Raw genomic sequence first — 16,040 nt, 5'->3', positions numbered from 1 at the left:
GTTTGAACTTTCTTGGTTTGGGTTAAAGCAAGTAAACCGAGTGAATAGCACTTAAAAGCATTTTTGTTGCACATGGGTAATATCTATGGTAAGGATTTAATGAAAAAACCTAGATTTAATCCTCACCTTAGGCTGCTTGGCAACAATGCAAAATCCATTCAAAATAGGAGTTTGTAACAATATGACGATATGAAACACTTTTGGGCATTTCTATATATAGGAAAACATGTAAAGGGAGACAGGTTGAGATTTCCATGATAGGTATCTGCAGATTTGCATCAACTTAATATGTAAAGTTGTTGAGGGAGGAGGGATGTGTTTTTTTCCGGCCCAGGGGCGGGCATTTTTTTTAGCGCCTGGGCCTTGATTGAAACACTTCAAGATCTAAGAATTGAACCTGTAATGTAGGTAGAACAAACAAAAAGTTAACGACCATAAAAAGAGAGATTTAGTATGCGTTTGGTAAGTTTTCTATTTTAAGAGACTAGTTCTTATGTCAAATCATTTTTAGTGTTTCTGTACTAAAAGACCGTTTTTTAATTGGAAATGAGCGTTTGATAAATCCTTTTTAAAAATATTTTCATAATACTAATAGAACAAGTTAGTGTTTGATAAACTTCGTTCTAGGGTTTCAATGGGGATCAGTTTTATCACTTCCGTTTTATAATTTGGTAAAAAATCATCTTTTTGATGTTTTGCAAAAGTCATTTTTCATACCACTTTTTTTACCACTTCATTCTTAAAGAACAGAAGAACGAATAGTTTTAACAAACGCCTCTAACTTGTTCTTCTGTTCTCACGCTAAAAATATTTTCTAAGAATGTTACCAAACGTGCCCTAATTAACGTGGGCCTTGAAACATTTCAAGATCCAAGAATTGCAGCCCTAATGTAAGGTAGAACAAACAGAAAACAAGAGCAATAATAGAGAGATTTGACGTGGTTAGGTTGAGAGATTCAAACTAAGGATGTAACAGCTACTTAATTTTTCTTGTCGTTCTCTTAGAGAGCTGTCCAGGGTGTTTCGTATCGTTACAAACTCTGATTTTGAATTTGAGTGTTTCTTATAGTTATAATCTTGGTTTTGAATTTCAAATTCCTTAAATTGCTCACAATTCACGATTAGCATCACCATATTTGAATGAGTAAAACTGAAGTGTTTTGCTAGAGGTATAACCAAGGTTTGACATGTCGACTCGTGTCGCCGTGTCGGACCCTAGCGACATGTCTTGGTAAGGGTTCGATGAAAAATCGAACCCCTGTTTCAAAGGGTATTTCAGGTCATTTTGACCTGAAATTTGACGTGCAACCTAATTTGAGGCCAATAAACACAGAGTCCGGACCGCCCGCGGGGAGCACGGCAAACCACAAACGGGGGGGGGGTGGGATGGGAGGGTTTCATGGGGCCCCCCGCGGGGGCCGGGCCCCCGGGCCGTCCCATTGGGAGTATTATTTTGACCTAAAACATCAACAAACCTAAAGTTTATAATTGGCACATGTCCAACTATATACGGGCAAAACTAGAAGTTTGGAAAATTCATATAAATTAATGTAAATATGCAAAGAGAACACAAATACACAAGAAGTAAAGAGATGTACTAAAATTTACAATTCATTATACAATTATGTTGAGTATGACTCATGCTTCACATATTGTTGCCGATGGACATGAGGTCCGGGGAGGCCGCCCCGGCGGGGGTGTGGGGGCAGCGCCCCCGGAGCTTTTAGAAGCGCTATGTCATCTTGGCAAAAAGCGAACGAAAAATCGACAAAAAACAAACTTGTCAGCGATAACTCATCGCCGACATAGGGCGATATTTCGTCGACTTAGTGTATAAGTCGTGTCGCTGGGGGGTGTCGTGTTGCAAGGAACCATGGGTATAACTATTCAATTGTTATTTTTGAAGTTTGTTGCTGTTGAGTTTATATGAGAGTCTTGTAAACTTAGTGTTGTTGAGATTATGTGGGACTCTCATAAGTTCACTATCAACATGTTTGTAATTTTTTCTCAAAAACTAAGAAAAATGTTTGCAAACTGGATAAGATTATAATTTGTTGAAGAAAAATTACACCCAGTTTTGAAGAAATCTCTTCTTTTGTTTTTTAAGTAAAGTTTGCAAAGTAATCAATGATCTCTGTTTCACTTAAAAGAGTTACTGTATTCAACGAGAAAAATTCAAAAGATGGACTGGCACTTTATAATTGCATCATAAATGGTGGTTTAATATGCTATTTAAGGGGCTGAGTTATGACCACTATTTCAATTTCTTTTATCATATCATAATCTAAGATTGTTATATTTGAATCGATATAATTGCTCATTATAATCAATTATGACCTTTGCTATAATGTTCAAATCATTTTCAAATGAAAGTAATACAGTTGAAATTTCAATAGTATTACATAACCAAGTTTAGTTTAATACGGTTTCATTTATGCAACCGACAACTTCTGTTTTCATTTATTTCTTAACTACCAAAACCACGATAAGAAATAAAAGATAATTTTTTTTCTTGATAAATAGAAATAAAAGATTGTATAGTTAGTATTCATGACCACCACATAACACCAACGATGAGAAATAAAAGATTTCTAAAAATTAATGAATGCATGGCATGATCAGATCAGAGTCTGATTCCCGGTCTCCTATTTTATATATTCAAAATCCAAACTCTTCCAGCCTTCGCTTCGGTGGCGGTTTTGTATTTTTAATGATTATCGCACGTCACAGCATAAATCTGGGTGGCCCATTTCGTTCCTTTCTCGACAAAACATTTCTAAAAAAATTTGAAAACTGATTAGAAACAAGAAATGATCGTAATTGTCTCCATGGAATTAAAATTTCTATGATTAACAAGTAACAACCCTTGTCCTGCATGAACCCCACCACTTTGCACAGATCCAAACCATGAATAACCATCTCTCTGGTGCATATATACTTAAAGATCTATCTGAAATGGGTCTACTCTGAGAATAGCAAAACTATCCAATCAGTTTCTTCAGAAGTTTTAAAACCTGAATCCAGAAATAGCCAAAGATATATTCCTCTAATCATCATTTCCTTCTATATAGCTTATGGGTCTATGCTTTCTTACTTGATAATCAAAAATGTCTGGCTCTGAAGCTTCTTCATCTCCCTTACCTTCATTCTGCAGTGAAAGATTGTCTTCTTCGTCTTCATCTTCTTCACCTACAAATGCAAAGGTTCAGATAGTTGCCAAATCCGTGTCGGATCTCCTTCTGGGTAAGTTCATTGATGTATCAGAATTTGATTTTGATTATGAGAAGAGTGGGTTGTGGTCGCCGCCGGTGAAACGCACAGTGTTCTTGGATTCTCCCGGTAGGATATGCAGCGACCAGGATATGTGGGCTAAGCTCAGTAGGAAACGCCATGGCAGGAGACACAAGTTTGGTTTCAGTGTATGTTCTTCCTTCTTCACAGATCTATAGCTGTTTCATTTCCAATTTTTCTCTTGAATTTTAATAAATTGATGGTTTTATTTGGTCTTCTTGGGTTGCAGGTGATGAGATGCTTGTGAAGGAGTTTCTGGTTTCCACTCTTCGATCGAGGGGATAGACTAGAGAGAGAGGTAGTGGCAGGTCGCAGGCTGGCAGCGTGTTTTCAAGTATTAGTAGTGAGACGAAAATGCCCCTCACTTTCGTATTAGTTACCAAGCTGTCCTACTTATTGTAATTGTAACACTTCTGGGTTTTTGAGAATTTCCAATTTCCAATATAAATGTGTAATTAGAATGAAATCATTATAATAGTTTATGGAAAAAAATCTTATTGTAATTTTCATTTTTTTTTTAAACTCTTAAATATGAAAGTATTTTTCTTGTTTGGGAGTAACAAACTAAATAAATATTTTCCCTTGCAATGTTTCTTTTCATTGTAACCAAGCAAAAGAACGAGGGTGATTGAAAGAACTGAGAATTGTATTATTTGATTCAATGGAATATCTTGGAATCCTTTTGATTTTCCGTTAAATTGATGTTGAGTAACATTTTATGACTTCTTATATAGATAAGAATATGATTCTTCTATAGCTGATCTTTCTTAACTACATTTAAAATTTAGATATTATTTTCTCAGCCTAGTGGTCCTGTGGCTGGTGAGGGTAGGACCACTAATATCTTAATATTTTACCTATATTAAGCTTAGTAATGGTGATTTTTTATCTATATCTCTAGTTGTCTCTAATTTGGATTATTTTCCTTTGAACCATTTTCGTATGATTTCCTTATTTCATTTCATCATTTTTTAATTTAGCTTGATTGGTTTCTCAATTAAAACATTTATAATTATTGTATTTTAATAATTTTGTACCTTTGTTTTATTGTTCATAGTTATCCTAATTGCGTATAATATATACTATCAATTTTTTGATGATTCTCTCATGTAAAAATCACTCAACAATTTTTTCCATTGTTTACTAGAAGAAAATTCATTTTTCCTATTGAGATTTCATCTTATTATCTTAATATGCCACAAACATCTCTAACCTTTGAAATGATCATTATGCAATGGTGGTTTTCATACATATTTATTGGTTCATGGCCTAAACAACTAGATGGAAGATTCCCAACCTTTGTTTCACTAAAGCTAATCTAAGGGTTTTTTTTGTATCAATTTTCATTCTCATTTTTTAGTATTTTTATTTTTTACGTGTTTGGTATCTAGTTTGAATGTTATTTTTATTTAAAAAAATAGAAAGAAAAAAAAAACCTAAAATTTATAATAGAGATTTTGTCTATGATACATATTCTAGGTCTTGGGCCCAAAAAAAAAAAATTATAGGTTAAAAACTTATCACTTTCATTTTTATGCAAACTACTTAAAATCCAAACATATAGTGGATGTGCATCTAGCACAATGATAGCCAAGGTTTAAAGTATTGTATTGGTTAGGTGATTTTAAGAGACGTATCGTCCTGTATCGAGTAGTGTATCGCTATGGCTAATATATTTTAGTGTAAATCAATGGAGAAATGTATCGAGATGTATCTTATTGGTTGAGTCAAATATGGATACGTATTGGTTAGTATCGTCTAGTATCGTGGGATACTTTAAACCTTGATGATAGCAACCAAGTAGAGGTAGTAAGTCCAAGGAACTTTGGGATAGGTCTGCCCTCAAAGAACATGATATTTAGATATTGGGTGGATCAAACACCAGCCCATGTCAGAAACTAGCCCAGTGCCTTACTCTGCTTGCTAAAACTGTTCATTACAAGGAAAACACACGTGAACAAGAGCTCAAGACATATCAATTATATATAAGAAGATAATTTAAAAGAAGATTAATATATGTTTGGATGATTTTGGCACCTGCTCCTGGACTCTATTCTAGTTGGGTTTGTTTCAGCTAAGCTCTTGGCCTTAAAATAGCTCCAACAATATGAAGCATGAGAGGTTAGCAATCGATAAGATATCAAGTTCATGTAAGACAATCTAATAAAGATCGCAAAAGTTGATTGAATACTTAAATTACAAAATAAGGTCATAAGAAGCATATTTTATTTAGAATTCATTGAAGACAATTATGAACATATCTGATAGTGTATCCTTAACGCTTATGGATGATCATGCAGGGAAAGTCACCTAATGTTTCTCAAGCTCGCTACGGAATTTCTTTTTCATTGGATTAGAAATGGAAAAGTACTCACGAACATGGAGAAAAGAAAAAGTGAATAGATTTTTTATAGCATGTTTAGCTGGGTTAAATCATGAAAAATAGAGAAGTTCCATATTTCCCATTTATTTTAGGGGTGAAAATGAGATGGGAAGTATATGCATTTTTGTTCAATTAACCAAACATATAACCCAGACTCAGTCAAGAAGGAATAAATTATGGGTTTTTTTTTTGGTTTTTTGAATAATTGACCACTGTGTGTTGGCCTCTTATTGCAGATAATTTTGGTGGTTATGTTAATAAAAGTATCACAGGGAAATAGATGATAGACTTGGAAAGATCAAATTCTCATAAAGTATAGGATGCGAGACTTTATATTGAGAAATACAAGGTATCTATGGGTGCAAACCTCCTTTTATTCTTTTACCAAACTATTTATGGTTTATGGTTTTTTTTAATGGGTGGTGCTACACGCGATCAATCAAAACCATAAGAAAATGAATGCGAAATTGGTTTTGGTTACCTAATTCTATGGATTTGAAATCGATGAAACATTGACTCCTCTTTTTAAAATTCATTTGGATATAACCAAGTGGGTGCTCACCGCCATCATGGGATGCAAAAACCATGGGATCTGTGGTGCCTTGGGTCGCACCGGATAGTGAGGGCAAAGCCTAAACCGGGATAGAAAGAATCATTTGAATATTTGTTTTGAAAACATCTCCATAGGGATTTTACCGTTGATTCTCCCAATTAGTACACCCTTATTTCAGAATGATCCGATTTTTACAAGATCAACGTATAGTAATAATAATAATCTTAATAAGAGGTTAAGAAAGTTCAACTCTCCATAGACTATATGTAAAACACCTTGCACGGCATGTGTCTTTCCTCCAACCCCACTCGATGGACTACACGTGGCCTATCCATAGTTGCTTGCTAGTTGCTACCAAGGGAACGACATTCAGTGGGTTAACACATAACGCACACCATGCGCCAATATAGAGGCAAGGTTTTATATCGCTATGTTGCAGGGGGCAACACGACTTATTCAAAAAATTGCCAATATTTCACCAAAAAATCAGGGGTATATTGTGAAAAGTCAAATTTTTACGATGTATCGCAAAATCCATCATATTTAACATAATTTCATTATATTTTTGCCAAAATGACATAATTAATATAATTGTATAATGAATTGTAGACTTTAGTACTCCTCTTCACTAGTTGGTTGTACATTTGTGTTCTCTTTGCATGTTTATATTAGTTTATATAAAATTTTCAAACTTTCAATTTTGCCCGCATATACTGGACATGACAATAAAAAACTTTACATTAAATGATGTTTTAGGCAAAATAATGGAAAAAATCTGTTGTACACAACTCTCTGCTGTGCACAGCAGTGTACTTAAATGCCAAACAATAGGCTGAAATTTAAAGCATGATTTCACATTTAAAATGTCCAAAATATACTTGTATTTTTTTTTTATTTTTCAGCCTATTATTTGGCATCTAGGGTGGTGCAGGGGGGGGGGCAGTGATGTTTTCCCAAAATAATGCTCCTAGTGTGTTTATTGGCTCAAATTAGGTTGTATATTAAAATTCAAGGCAAAACGATTCTAAATACCCTTTGAAATTAAGGGTTGAATTATTAAAAAAAAATAAAAAATTAAGGGTTGAATTTTCATCAGTCCTGCCGAAATGTCGCCGCCGGTGTGTCGCCACATTTTGAACCTTGCGTAGAGGATTTGGAGTTAAAAAGAGAAAAAATCAAAATTTGATTTTACATCTTTATTATCATCCTGAACGCGGAAAGTTTTAGTATTCGATCGCGCTTCAACTAGGTGACAGAGAGGGAGATAGAGACGCGTTCGCTTTTCAGCCCCTTTCTTTCTCGTTTGTTCTGCTTCCAAAGAATTCTGGTTTGTTCTGAGCTTCTGCTTTAATTTATTTACTTTCACTTCCAAGATGACCCTATAACTTGATTCATTCTGGTCTTGGTAACAGCTATAAACTTGATTTTTATACGAATTCCAAGCCTATTGAAAAATTATTTTATGGATCAATTTCTTCTGTTGGAGGATTTTGGCAGGTTTAAGTTTCAGAAAGCACCTTCACCAGTTGTGTAAGGAACCTATTATTTTTTTCAGGACTCTGATATTGAAATTGCGCTCGCTTCTATGGGCTGCCATAGTTCCAAGGCCTGTAAAAAGGCACCTGGATGTGAAGATTCTGTAGTTCTTGACGAGCAGACCACTTCTGAGTACATAAATGATGCTCTCGATTTCCAAATTTGTAAGTGCAAGGCTTGTTTCTCATTTTTTTAAAGGGTGATAGTTATCTAGCAACAACAGAATCTTATGATTATCCAAAAAAGGAATCTTATTAAAATAGAGAATAATTTAAATTAGAAATTGTTAGATTTTATATTTTAGCCACATGCATAAATAACTAAAATAAAGTCTGTACTAAATCTCTTAAGAATAAAATCTTCATGATCTTGAGCCCCACAGATCCTTTATGTAATATTCCTGACATGCCATGGGTTGTGATACTGTTCATTTGAGCAATGTTTAGCCTTCTAAAAGACCATCTGCACTCAATGGGCTGGCTTGACATGGCCTGGTCCATTGCTGGTTCACTTGGTCTTGGTTCCCGCTGGTTGTCCTGCATCAGAGGCAATCTAAATGGATCCTGGAGTGGCTGGTTACAATCCTGATTCATGCCCATATTCTGGGGCTTGGATAGAGTTGAGGCAATTTTCTTATAGTGAACTAATTATTCATCTAGATGTCCTTGAAGTTTTTAGGAGATATCAGTCTGGATGGTTTTGTGGAATACAAGTCTAGAGGGTAGATTGTCTTATATTATGTTACTTATTTCCACAATTTTCCTTTGCCAACTTTGCAATGTATAGTCAATTCCAATTTGTAATGTTTAGAACATCTGAAACACTTTTTTCCTCATTGACAGTTACTGTGAGTGAAGTGGAGGCTTTATATGAACTATTCAAGAAAGTAAGTAGTTCAATAGTCAATGATGGGCTTATTCACAAGGTAATTAACTAATGTCTAAGTTCTTAACTGTCTTTAATATTTACCCACTTCTGGTCAGTTTTGGTGATATACTGGGTTATTGGACATACTTCATTCATGATGACTAATTTATTTTTTCAACCTTACATACAGGAAGAATTCCGACTTGCTCTCTTTAGAAACAGTAATAAGAAGAATCTATTCGCAGACAGGGTGTGTATTTCTTGGACATTTGCCTTTCATTCTCAATTATTTCTGAGGTCTATTTGCTGCAGTATAAAATTTTGTTTTGGAAAATCAGCATCATCAAATTTTTTTATTAAATATTTCAATGTTGTTGAAATCTTGATGTTTCTTAAGCTCAGAGGGATTTTGGGTTGGTGATCTCACGTGTACTCAAAACTTAAAACTAGAGCTAGTTTAAGAGTAGCTCCAGTACATAATAAGTTGAGACAAAGACATTTGAGATGGCATGGATATATGCAATAGGAAGCTTTGAACAGACTAGTTAGCAAGGGTGATGTGATTCAGATTGGAGGAGTTAGCAGAGCCAGGGGCAGCCTAAACTGATCCAAGGATAACTAGTAATGAAAAGGAAGGCATGGTTTAGGATTTAGGACTGGCAACAAATATACCTTTGAACATAGTTGACCTGGCCAGTTCTCATTTTTTGGGTAGGACTTGATAAGAAAGCATATTTGGGCATTGATTTGAGTGCGTAAAAGATTCCAACCATATGATAGGGGTGGAGTACTTCAATGATGCCAATTACATCAATGGTCAAGATACCACCACATTTGTGGGAGAACAGCCTGAAATTCAAAACTGAAGCGGTCTTTCTACTTATTTTAGTAGTTTCTAACCATTGTTATTATTTATAAAATATTTTATGTTGAAACTAACTGAGCTTTGGTTAATTCTGTTTGCACTATGACATATATGAATTATCTGTGATGGAAATTCCACTGGGTTTGGCTTCGATTCAACTTGTATGCCTACCATTGAGCTGTTTATTTTTGTGTCAGACTTGGATTAACCTAATGCCCATCCGTTAGCTCAACTTGGAAATGGTCTATTGTAGAAAATGGGATTTGTTGAGTTCAGATGCTTAACATCTGGATTAATATGTTGCAATCTGTAAAGGGTTTTGTTCCTGTTGGTGTCTATGTACTGAATACAGGGTTGTCATATCTAAGATACCTATTATTTAATGACTGTTTTGGCCTTCTTAAATGAATGAAATGATTCTCTTTTAGCATTTTTAAATTGGAGTAGGTTGAGATAGTTATCTTGATGTGTTTTGAAATTAGAGATAGATCTACGGATCTTCAGTTTTTGGGAAACTATCCTTCCTTTTTCCCTCACAATCTTAGCTAGGGTTTATGAGGTTTTAACATCTTCCATTCGTTGCTGCAACCTACAGCTAAGGGGTTGTATGGCAATGTTTGTGCCCATTTCATTGTTTCTCACTATTTCTGGGTGTTGAAATCTTGTATGGTTGCACTAGAATGAGCACATTTTTGTGACAAAAAAGAAACTTGTATGGTATACATAAAATGAGCATTTTTTTTAATAAAACCAAATAAAACACTTCAAACACATTTATTCGAACTTAAACAAGTTGCATACAATGTGGTTAAACCCTAATTATTTAAATATAAGTTTGTAACATATTTTAGACGTTCCTATTAAATATGAAATAAAACAAGATGACCGAATATGAGATCATCTGTGTACTAAATCTGAATATTTGAGTTAGATGTTCTTCCCAGGGAGGGCACTTGAAAAACTATCCCCCTAAGTTTTGTGTTGTGCAAGACATTCACAATACCATCTAACCTTGTCCACTTGGACACATTGATCCTCCACCTTTCATCAATCTATACAATAATTGGAGGTCAAACAAAATATTGACATTACATACAACATTGACTAACATTTAAGCTTTGTCATGTATAATCCAAATTCATCTCTGAATCAAAAGAATCTTGGTGGATTTGAACCACCATCTCTTGAAACATGCTCATGTTCCAAGTGCTTTACCAATTGAGCTAAAGATCCATAAAGTTGAGTTGTCATCTTGAAGGATCAGCTGTCCTCAAGCTAACTTATTTGTCATTGCTTGCTTTTTTTATTGTTGATCAACAAATTCTAGTATGTCCTGTAGAAGTGTAGAGTATCATCACTACCAGTTCACTACCCAAAGAGAAGAAAAATTCAAAACAAGGATGCAAATGTATCAGAAGATTGTAGTTTCCTTTACTAGAGAAGTTTGAGATCGATTTCTGTTTTAGGCACTAACAGGGAAAGAAGACTTGTGGAAATAAACATAATCATGGTGTGATATATGGAAGTAAACAAAACCCAGTGACAGGATAGGAAAAACCAAAAGATCAGTGTAGCTTTCCTATCTTAACATGAAAAAGTCATACATGCTTAAGCTACTTTTGCAGAGGTGCAAACAATTACATTTGAGTCACCAAAAGAATTCCTGCATATGCATCTACAATGAAGAAACATATGTAGACAAAGCCATAAGTAAAGATGTAAACAATCCTATATTCTATTTGATCCCTCAACTGCCTGTTCATGTCTACAATAACTCCCCAGGGATAGATGGAACCATATAGAAAAAGAGACAAAAAAAAGTAAGTGGAAGAAATTCAGCAATTACTATGGCTTAATTGCCCATGAATGGGATATAGTTGTACCTGGACTCTAAACTTGATGAACAAAGAAAGGGAAAATACCAATTCTTTTTCAAAAGAGAGACAAGAAAATTGACACTGAGCTGCACATTCTGGAAGGTCTGCTTCTCTTCCATGCCACAGTTTCCCACAGCAACCCCCATGCACCGAAATTTCTTGAGCTGGTACTTAATCATGGCCTTGGTCTCATTCACTTTTGACTCAAGAGACTGTTGGTGGGAAACCAGAGTTGGAAACTTACCAGCCTTGCTAAGACCTGGACCAAGAAGAGAGGAGAGGAGGAGACATGAATGCCAGTCCCACTGAGGCATGGACAATGAGCACTGCCAGTCCCACACTACCACCGCAGTGCACTAACTAATATAAGATCTACCTAGGGACACTTCTGACTTCAGTTGACTTTACTATCACAAAGAGAAAGGTAGGCTTCAGATCGGAACTTTACCTTCGACAGAATTGAATATCAAAAACAGCAGGCTGACACCACAGATAGTCCCAGTTTAGCTTCGGAGTAACCCCCTAACTTGGGTAAGATGAAGGTAAGCTATTAGAAAGGACAGAAAATAGAAACTAATCTAAGAAATAGAAACAGAGAAAGAAAAAAATGCCCTTGTTTCTCCGCATTTGTGTGAGAAGTGTGGCAATTTTTGAGAAACACCAAATTATGTTTCTCAAAAGGTGCTCAAAACTGTGCGTGGCATCTGGTCCATTTCTAAAATTGAAAAAAAACACACAAAGAAATGCACCGGTGAGCCGTACAAGATTTGAGGTGTTTCTGTGCCCAAAATGGGGAAAAAGGAAAAAAAAATGCAAGAAATGAGAAATGGGAACATTGCCATACAACCCTTAAATGTATAACATTTTAACATGCTGAGTTGTGTCTTTGGTAAGTTATAACATTTTCTGTTTTTAAGTTCTCAAAACTTTAATGAGTTCAGGGGGTTGGGTTGGGTTAGTTTTGGGTTTGTTTAAACTAAAATAAGGTATGACTACAATTATTAAGCTAACCTGGTAGCCACTTATTACCCCTTCCACGAGCAATATGATGGTGAACCTGGATAAAACATTTACCTGAACAAATGTAGGGTCTTTGGTACTTAAAAACCAGTATTCTAAGTCAAAGAACTATTTCTCTGCTAATTTTATCCAGGGTTGCCATAAATAGAGATTCCAGATAATTCTTGCGGTGATGGATACTTTAAAATCTGCTATGGTAAGTGTATTATGCTAGTTATTTGATCCTCATATGTTTTCTGAATTAATGAATCATCAATGGTTATGTTTACTTTATCCATTACTGGACTCTTTTCTCAATGCTGGATGTTAGCAAAGCCATCCTATTTTTCCTGCTAGGAAGACTGCAATTCATCATGATGGTTTTCCTCTTCCATAGTTGCACTTATCAAGGCATTTTTATGCAGATATTTGATTTGTTTGACACCAAGCGCAATGGGGTTGTTGAGTTTGGAGAATTTGTTCGATCATTAAGTGTATTCCACCCAAACGCTCCTGAAGCAGACAAGATATCTTGTAAGAATATACTTTGCTAATCATGAAAAGGGGAGGGGTTGGGTCTGCTGCCAGATTTTGGTAAGCTGGTGGATGTGTCCATCTCAGGTCTAGGCACAAGGGAAGATGGGTCTTTTCAATGGACAAGAAGAGATGAAGATGCATGCTGACACCTGGTGGCATACCCAGCCTTTTCCCTGGCAGTTTGTTTATTTGCAAGATAAAAAGGGGTGGGAAAAATAAATAGGTGGGACCCACTTGTAGTGGGGTGGGGGAACAGGAAAGGAAATGAAAGGATTTTGTGAAAAAGTTGAAAATGTGGGTCCCACTTTTATCATTTCATCCTTTTCCCACAAAATTTCACTAAAAATGTTGGACTTTTAAATGAGATGATGGGTGGGAAAAGTGGGATGCTGCATCAACAGAAAAGCTTCCTTAATTTGAGGAAGCTTGTTTGCTCATTTTCCCACCTCATTGAATCAAACAAACCATGCTTTGGGATTTTGTGGAAAATTTTTCCCACCCCTTTTTCCCTACCCCACTTCAAATTCTTCAAATGAACAGTGCCTCAAGAAATATTTTCTTTGTACTTGATCTTATTGCCAACATCTGTAACTAACCTAATTCTGTAAACTTTTGTATCAGTTGCATTCAAATTGTATGATCTAAAGCAGAGTGGTTACATTGAGCAGGAGGAGGTAAATATTTGTTGTGATAACATTTTGGATTTGTTCCATTTTCAGCTAAATTTCTGTGAATTTTCTGCTATACTATATTATGCTCGTAAGTATTTGGCAATGCAAATGCATTAATTTAAGTCTATACCATTCTATTTTAATGATGTAAAAGCTTAAAGAGATGGTGTTAGCTCTATTACATGAATCCGATCTGCCTCTTTCAGATGATGTTGTGCAAACAATTGTAGAGAAGGTAAGCAGTGCTTTTGATTCACTTCACTCTCTGCATTTTTTATCTATCTGAACCATCAGATATATCTGTTCATTTTCCATCTTCCTTTCACAGACATTTAAGGATGCTGATTCGAAAGGTGATGGGAGGATTGATCCAGAAGAGTGGAAGGAATTTGTAGCTCTGAATCCGGCTATACTAAAGAATATGACACTTCCATACTTGATGTAGGTCACAAGTCCAGTCAATTGTATGGTTGGTTTACTGGTTTCTTGGCCATGTTAAATTTCTAGTTGGGTTGGTGTAGTGGTTTGTTGGCCATGCTAAATTTCTATTTGGTCTTATTTTATATGAGGAAGCTTTCTACCTACTCTATCCCAGTTGCATGGCCAACAATTTTATTCATAGGCACTGAATAAATTGGCTGTCTTGTGTTCCATCATCCCTGTTAATTCTTTCCATTTTGGCTGTTGCATTTCAACCATGTGAACTGATGATTTAGCTAGTTGTCCATTGGATAAATTTGGGACCCTTCTGATAGGTTACACATCAAATTTGGTGGCCTGTCTCAACTGATGAACCTCCATATATGCGGTTTTCCTAATTTGTGAAATATTCCCATTCAATTCATGCTGAGCTCACTTACTAGACTTTTAAGCTTTGTTTTAGATCATAGATGAAAATTTCATAGTTTTCCAAATTTTGACTTTTAATAACTGATGATGTGGAGCATTTGTGCGCCAGATTTGGCCCAACTAAACCGTCACATGGCGGTAGCTAAGCTCATGATGGAATGGGCTATTCTTTTGTGGCTGTGCCTAAACCACTCGCTTCCAGCCATAGTTGTTATGGGCAGAACAATTCTATGGAGGACAATTATGGGAAATTGTAGTTATCTGACAAAGAGGGCTTCTGAAGCACAGAAGCTCTGATCACGTAATTGATGTTCATGTCATGATTAATGAATTGTGGTTTCAGGGCAATTGAGCACATGAAACAGTTTTAGCAAGTCTTGCATTTACCAATACTTCTGCATATTTATGTGTTATTTTTCTTTGGATGACATCTTCAGGGATATTACTCTAGCCTTTCCCAGTTTTGTGATGAACTCTGGAGCAGAAGATTCAGAACTTTAAGGACTAACATGCAAGATGGCTTCCAATGCTTTGTGAGATGGAGGATTCCTTGAATACCATTTTAGGAGGCATTATTACTTCTTATGGATGAAATCACCGCTGTCAGCCAATGTCAGGCTGAAGAGCAAGTTGCTGCTTATGGAAATAAGAGAGGTTCTGGATGAAATCACCAATGTCAGGCTGAAGAGCAGAGTTTTCCTCCTATACACTGCCATCACTAGCCTCAATACAGGAGTTTCTACAAGATTGTGCAGGTTTAAGTCGAAAGGCTTCATACTGACACCTTTCTTTCCCTTTTAGGATCATTTATTTTCCCTTCTTAAATTCCAGGTCTGAGGTTCAACTCTCTGAGATTACCCATAGACAGGTTGATTCTGGAAGTTATGAAAGCTCGATGTGGTCGCAATTTAAAATGGAGGGAGAAAATGCTGAGACGCCACCTGCAGATTTCTTCTTTGAAAAACTGCAGTAGCCAGTTCATAAGGCTCCCTGTTTAGCAGGTTATGGGAAGGGTCGCTGCAATACTCTTTAACTTCTAGAGATAAATTCAGTTCCTGTGATCGAGAGAGGTTCAAACATTTACTACTATAGAGTGGCAATAAATATATATTTCTTTTTTTTTTGGCATTTGATAGCAATGATCATATATATTCATTTAGGGGTATTACTGACATTTACTATTATAGGAGTGGTTAAAGGTTAGTGTTTTATATTATAAATAATTACTTGGTACATTTGGGTTTGAGGTTTTTTCCACTGTAAAGACACAAATAACACCTGGATAAAAACGATTGTATTGCAATTCTTGAAGAGGTGTATTTAAAAGCTTTTATCCCTAACGGAACATTAAATATAAGATTTTGCTTCCGTTAAGACTTCCACTTTTGGGTTTTGCTCATCTAGTCTCTTCTTCATATCATCACTTCATGACTCTTGCATTTTCCTTAGGGCGCAATACATGTATTTCGGATTGAAATCTGGATTCACAATGGGGTTTCTTCCATGATTATATTCATGAACTATAGATTTGAATTATTATAGGAACAATCCTTTTTTAGGATAGATCTTGAATTAGATCCAAAAAATTCAAACTAACCAAACAATTAATTTT

The 16,040-nt window shown here is 35.6% G+C and overlaps 2 protein-coding genes across 2 annotated transcripts; both read left to right on the top strand.

The window, feature by feature from the left end:
* The first annotated feature begins 2,894 nt into the window (after nucleotides 1-2,894).
* LOC149026225 (uncharacterized) lies at nucleotides 2,895-3,866 on the top strand. Its single transcript, XM_089143271.1, has 2 exons — nucleotides 2,895-3,419; nucleotides 3,521-3,866. The coding sequence occupies exons 1-2, from the start codon at nucleotides 3,108-3,110 to the stop codon at nucleotides 3,536-3,538; spliced, it is 330 nt and encodes a 109-aa protein (XP_088999397.1). The 5' UTR covers nucleotides 2,895-3,107; the 3' UTR covers nucleotides 3,539-3,866.
* A 3,529-nt stretch (nucleotides 3,867-7,395) lies between these two features.
* LOC149026224 (calcineurin B-like protein 7) lies at nucleotides 7,396-15,592 on the top strand. Its single transcript, XM_089146493.1, has 9 exons — nucleotides 7,396-7,554; nucleotides 7,714-7,927; nucleotides 8,606-8,688; nucleotides 8,821-8,880; nucleotides 12,797-12,905; nucleotides 13,530-13,582; nucleotides 13,734-13,814; nucleotides 13,908-14,020; nucleotides 14,866-15,592. Exons 2-9 carry the CDS (start codon nucleotides 7,813-7,815, stop codon nucleotides 14,927-14,929), a joined length of 678 nt encoding a protein of 225 aa, XP_089002619.1. The 5' UTR covers nucleotides 7,396-7,554; nucleotides 7,714-7,812; the 3' UTR covers nucleotides 14,930-15,592.
* The last annotated feature ends 448 nt before the right edge of the window (nucleotides 15,593-16,040 follow it).

The sequence above is a fragment of the Hakea prostrata genome, chromosome 2 (genome assembly GCF_041222555.1).
Source record: "Hakea prostrata isolate BN-2017 chromosome 2, UWA_Hpros_2, whole genome shotgun sequence".
NCBI classification, from domain to species: Eukaryota; Viridiplantae; Streptophyta; class Magnoliopsida; order Proteales; family Proteaceae; genus Hakea; species Hakea prostrata.
The sequence above is the reverse complement of the archived record's forward strand: the minus strand, read 5'-3'. Positions and strand labels throughout refer to the sequence as shown.

Coding starts and splice junctions, on each gene's coding strand:
- LOC149026225 (XM_089143271.1), top strand. CDS start 3,108: ATGTCTGGCTCTGAAGCTTCTTCATCTCCCTTACCTTCATTCTGCAGT.
- LOC149026224 (XM_089146493.1), top strand. CDS start 7,813: ATGGGCTGCCATAGTTCCAAGGCCTGTAAAAAGGCACCTGGATGTGAA. Junction 8,689..8,820: donor ATGATGGGCTTATTCACAAG/GTAATTAACTAA, acceptor CCTTACATACAG/GAAGAATTCCGACTTGCTCT. Junction 12,906..13,529: donor TGAAGCAGACAAGATATCTT/GTAAGAATATAC, acceptor CTTTTGTATCAG/TTGCATTCAAATTGTATGAT.